Genomic DNA, 3707 nt, shown 5'->3' on the forward strand with positions numbered 1-3707 from the left:
ATATATAAAGATATAAATATATATTATTCATTTGACTAAATATATATATATATAAATATATATATATAATATCTATCTAGCTATCTCTCTCTCTCTCTCTCTATATATATATATATATAAAGATATATATATCTATATCTATCTATATATATGCATATATACATACATATATACATATATATATGTGTGTGCATATACACACATATATATATATATATATATATATATATATATATATATGTATGTATATACACACACACACGCACATATATATGTATATGTACATATGTATGTATATATTCCAAAAGTTTTGTGCTCTGTTCACAGCTCTTAGTAAGTTTTTCTCTTTCCCACAATTTCTTTTAAGTAATCTTACTGTTACCAAATATTTTGGCATTTTATCAGAAAGCAGTTTTCTGTGATCTGTCTAAATAATTAAGACTGTTGCCTTTAATAATGATGGCAAGCAAGAATAAAAGTTAATTTTCATCATCATCTTTCCCATCATTCATTACAATTAACTTTGTTGTATATTATATACCGCACAGGCAGAGCTGTATGGTAAGAATTTTGCTTCCCAAAAGGGTTCAGTCCCACTGCATGGTACCTTGGACAAGTGTCTTCTGCTATAGCCTTGGGCCGACCAAAGCCTTGTGAGTGGATTTGGTAGATGGAAACCGAAGGAAACCTGACACATATGCTTTTGAGTATGTGTGTATGTGTGTGTGTCTTTGTGTATGTGTTTGTCCCCTACCACTGCTTGACAACCAGTGTTGGTGTGTTTATTTAGCAGTGTTGGTGTGTTTATTTATTTGACTAAAAGTCTTAAAGGTGGTGCCCTAACATGGCTGCAGTCTAATGACTGAAACGAGCAAAAGCTAAGACACACACACATATATAAATAATCATCTCCATTATGATGATCATCATCGTCACCACCACTTAATATCTGTCTCCCCTGATGGCATAGGTTGGATTATTTAAGAGGATCTGATGGGCTGAGGACTGAGTCAAGCTCCAAGAACTTTGGTATGGTCTCTCAGGTTGGATGCCCTTCCTCAAAGAAGGACTTTTAGTCTTGTCCAGAACACATCCATCTATCTAGTGCTGGTGCCATAATGAAATGCACCCAGGAACAAAGTCTTTTCCCCCTCCTTTTTCTAGAGAGGTCATACGCCAATGGGTTTAGGGTCTGAAAAAATGCTGTAAAGCTAAGTGCTTTATAGATGTGGAACCCTGGCTAACCCCACAGACTGGACATATCTATCTTTATCTACTTATCTATCTACATATATGTATATAAATATGCATAAATGTATAAGTATGTGTATATTTGTTTGCACCCTTGTCTTGACATTATGTGATGGCTGTAAAGGAGCATCACTGTTATACAAGCAGTGTGGTTTGTTTCCAGACTTCTGTGGAAAATATGTCTGGTGATGGGGAAAGTGATGAAGGTAAGTCAGAAGATGGTTACCTGGCCATAGAAAAACTGCTTTAACAAATTCTATCTGACCCATGCAAACATAGTTAGAGAACTTTAAATGATGATCTTGATAAACATAAACACACACGCACACACATGTATAATTGCTTACCTTCTGGGGTGTGACATATTTACCATCAGGCAACAAAATAATCTGGAAGAAATATAAAGAAATTTGTCATAAAACACCATTTATTACAGGCCACATAATAATAACTCTTACATCGATATATTTAATTTAATGTAAAATGTCCCCAAAAACAACTCCAGTTCTGTTACAATAATGTCAGCAATGACAAACAGTCTCGACATTATAACGTTGTCCTTCGGAGCCTGGTGTAGCCATCCGGTTGCACCAGTCCTCAGTCAAAAGACACCATTTCGAGCGTGGCCGTTTTCGTGCGGGTGACACGTAAAAGCACCCACTACACTCTCTGAGTGGTTGGCGTTAGGAAGGGCATCCAGCTGTAGAAACTCTGCCAAATTAGATTGGAGCCTGGTGTAGCCATCCGGTTGCACCAGTCCTCAGTCAAATCGTCCAACCCATGCTAGCATGGAAAGCGGACGTTAAACGATGATGATGATGATGATCACTCTGGAGAGGGTTTAGTTAAGTCTTTGTTTGTAAGCATTGTGTGTGTGTGTGTGTGTGTGTGTGTATGTGCAAATAGGGAGTGGAGTGTTTGAGAAACATTATATGTAAATATGTGTGTGTGTGTGTGTGTGTGTGTGTGTGTGAGATAAGTAAGGTAAATAATTAGTGAGTTGGGTGTGTTCAAGGTGTTATGATGTGTAGATGTAGTGGACGGGTGGTGAACGGTGTGTGAGCATACATAGGTAGAGAAGTAGATTGTGGAGAGTGTGTGAGTGTATTCATGCATGTTATTAGCGTAGGAGAAGCTGGTGAAGTGAAGTATGTTTATGTAAGCGTGGGCAAAGTCATGTGTGAACGCGTGTTTATATGATGAGTAAGGCATGATGTTAATGCCTGGCGTGTGTATGAGTGTATGGGTAGAGAAGCTGAGAGGTGTGAGATGCCTGGATGCAGATTGTGTGTGTATGTAAGGGTAGAAGAAAAGGTGGGTAATGTATAGTTGTGTGTATGAGGAAGTGGAGCAAAGCTGTTAATTAAAGCTAGCAAAGACAGATCTGTTTAAGTAGGTAATTAACATTCATTCATAAAACATGAAAAGGCAGCAGGGTACGAGTGGAGGAAATGGAAGTCTCGGAGAATGGGGTGCTGGAGAGGCAAGGGATGAAGAGAAGGTAGATAGTGATGGGGGTGAAAGAATGGTCAATTTTTTTTATGGTTATACTCAAGTACAATGCTACCTCACAATTTTCCCCCAGACAGGTGTGATTGCGTGGTTAAGATGTTTGATTCCTTACTACACAGTTTGGTCTTAGGTTCAGTTCCACTGTGTGGCACCTTGGGTAAGCATCTTCTGCTATGGAACTTGGGTTGACCAAGGCCTTGTGAGTGGATTTGAACGACAGAAACTGAAAGAAGCCAGTCATATATGTATATATGTGTGTGTGTGTGTGTGTGTGTGTGCACATGCATGTATGTGTGCGCGGGTGTCTATGAGTTTGCATCTTCTTGTGTGTGTGGGTGTGTGTATGTGCGTGTGAATGTGTGTTTGTGTTATTTGGTCTTGATATCGCATGACAGTCATACATGCATGTCACTGTCATTCATTTCCAATATTCTGAGAGAACATGCCTAGCCAAGGGGAAATATCTTGCTTGGAAACAGGTGAGGGTTGATGATATTAAGAGCATCCAATCGTAGAAAATCTGCCTCAATAAACTCTGTCTGACCGATGCAACCATAGAAAAGTGGATGTTAAAATAATGATGCTGGCAATGATGTTTTGTATTGAATTTCTCACATTTTACTTAAGTATAAACAATAAGTCAATAAAAACTCATACGTGTTAAGGATTGGTAATTAGGTCATATGAGTGACATGTTCTATACACAGATATAGAGTATAATATACAGGGTGTCCACAAAGTCTGGGTACATGGAGTAAATAAAATCATAACATAAACAATTGAATGTAAGAAATAATAATTTTTTAAAGTATGTATTAATCCCCACGTGGGTACATGGAGTAAATAAAATCATAGCATAAACAATTGAATGTAAGAAATAATAATTTCTTAAAGTATGTGTTAATCCCTATGTACCCAGACTTTGTGGACACCCTGTATAACTA

General features: G+C 37.7%; 1 protein-coding gene across 2 annotated transcripts in view; it reads right to left on the minus strand.

The window, feature by feature from the left end:
* The window catches only part of LOC106876704 (DNA helicase MCM8), a 63143-nt gene that overhangs the window by 45612 nt on the left and 13824 nt on the right, over nt 1-3707 (minus strand). For both annotated transcript variants that reach the window (XM_014925367.2, XM_014925366.2), the window contains exon 9: nt 1599-1640. In XM_014925367.2, coding sequence (XP_014780853.1) covers nt 1599-1640 — 42 coding nt within the window. The remainder of the gene's footprint in view (nt 1-1598; nt 1641-3707) is intronic.

Source organism: Octopus bimaculoides, chromosome 11, assembly GCF_001194135.2.
Source record: "Octopus bimaculoides isolate UCB-OBI-ISO-001 chromosome 11, ASM119413v2, whole genome shotgun sequence".
NCBI classification, from domain to species: Eukaryota; Metazoa; Mollusca; class Cephalopoda; order Octopoda; family Octopodidae; genus Octopus; species Octopus bimaculoides.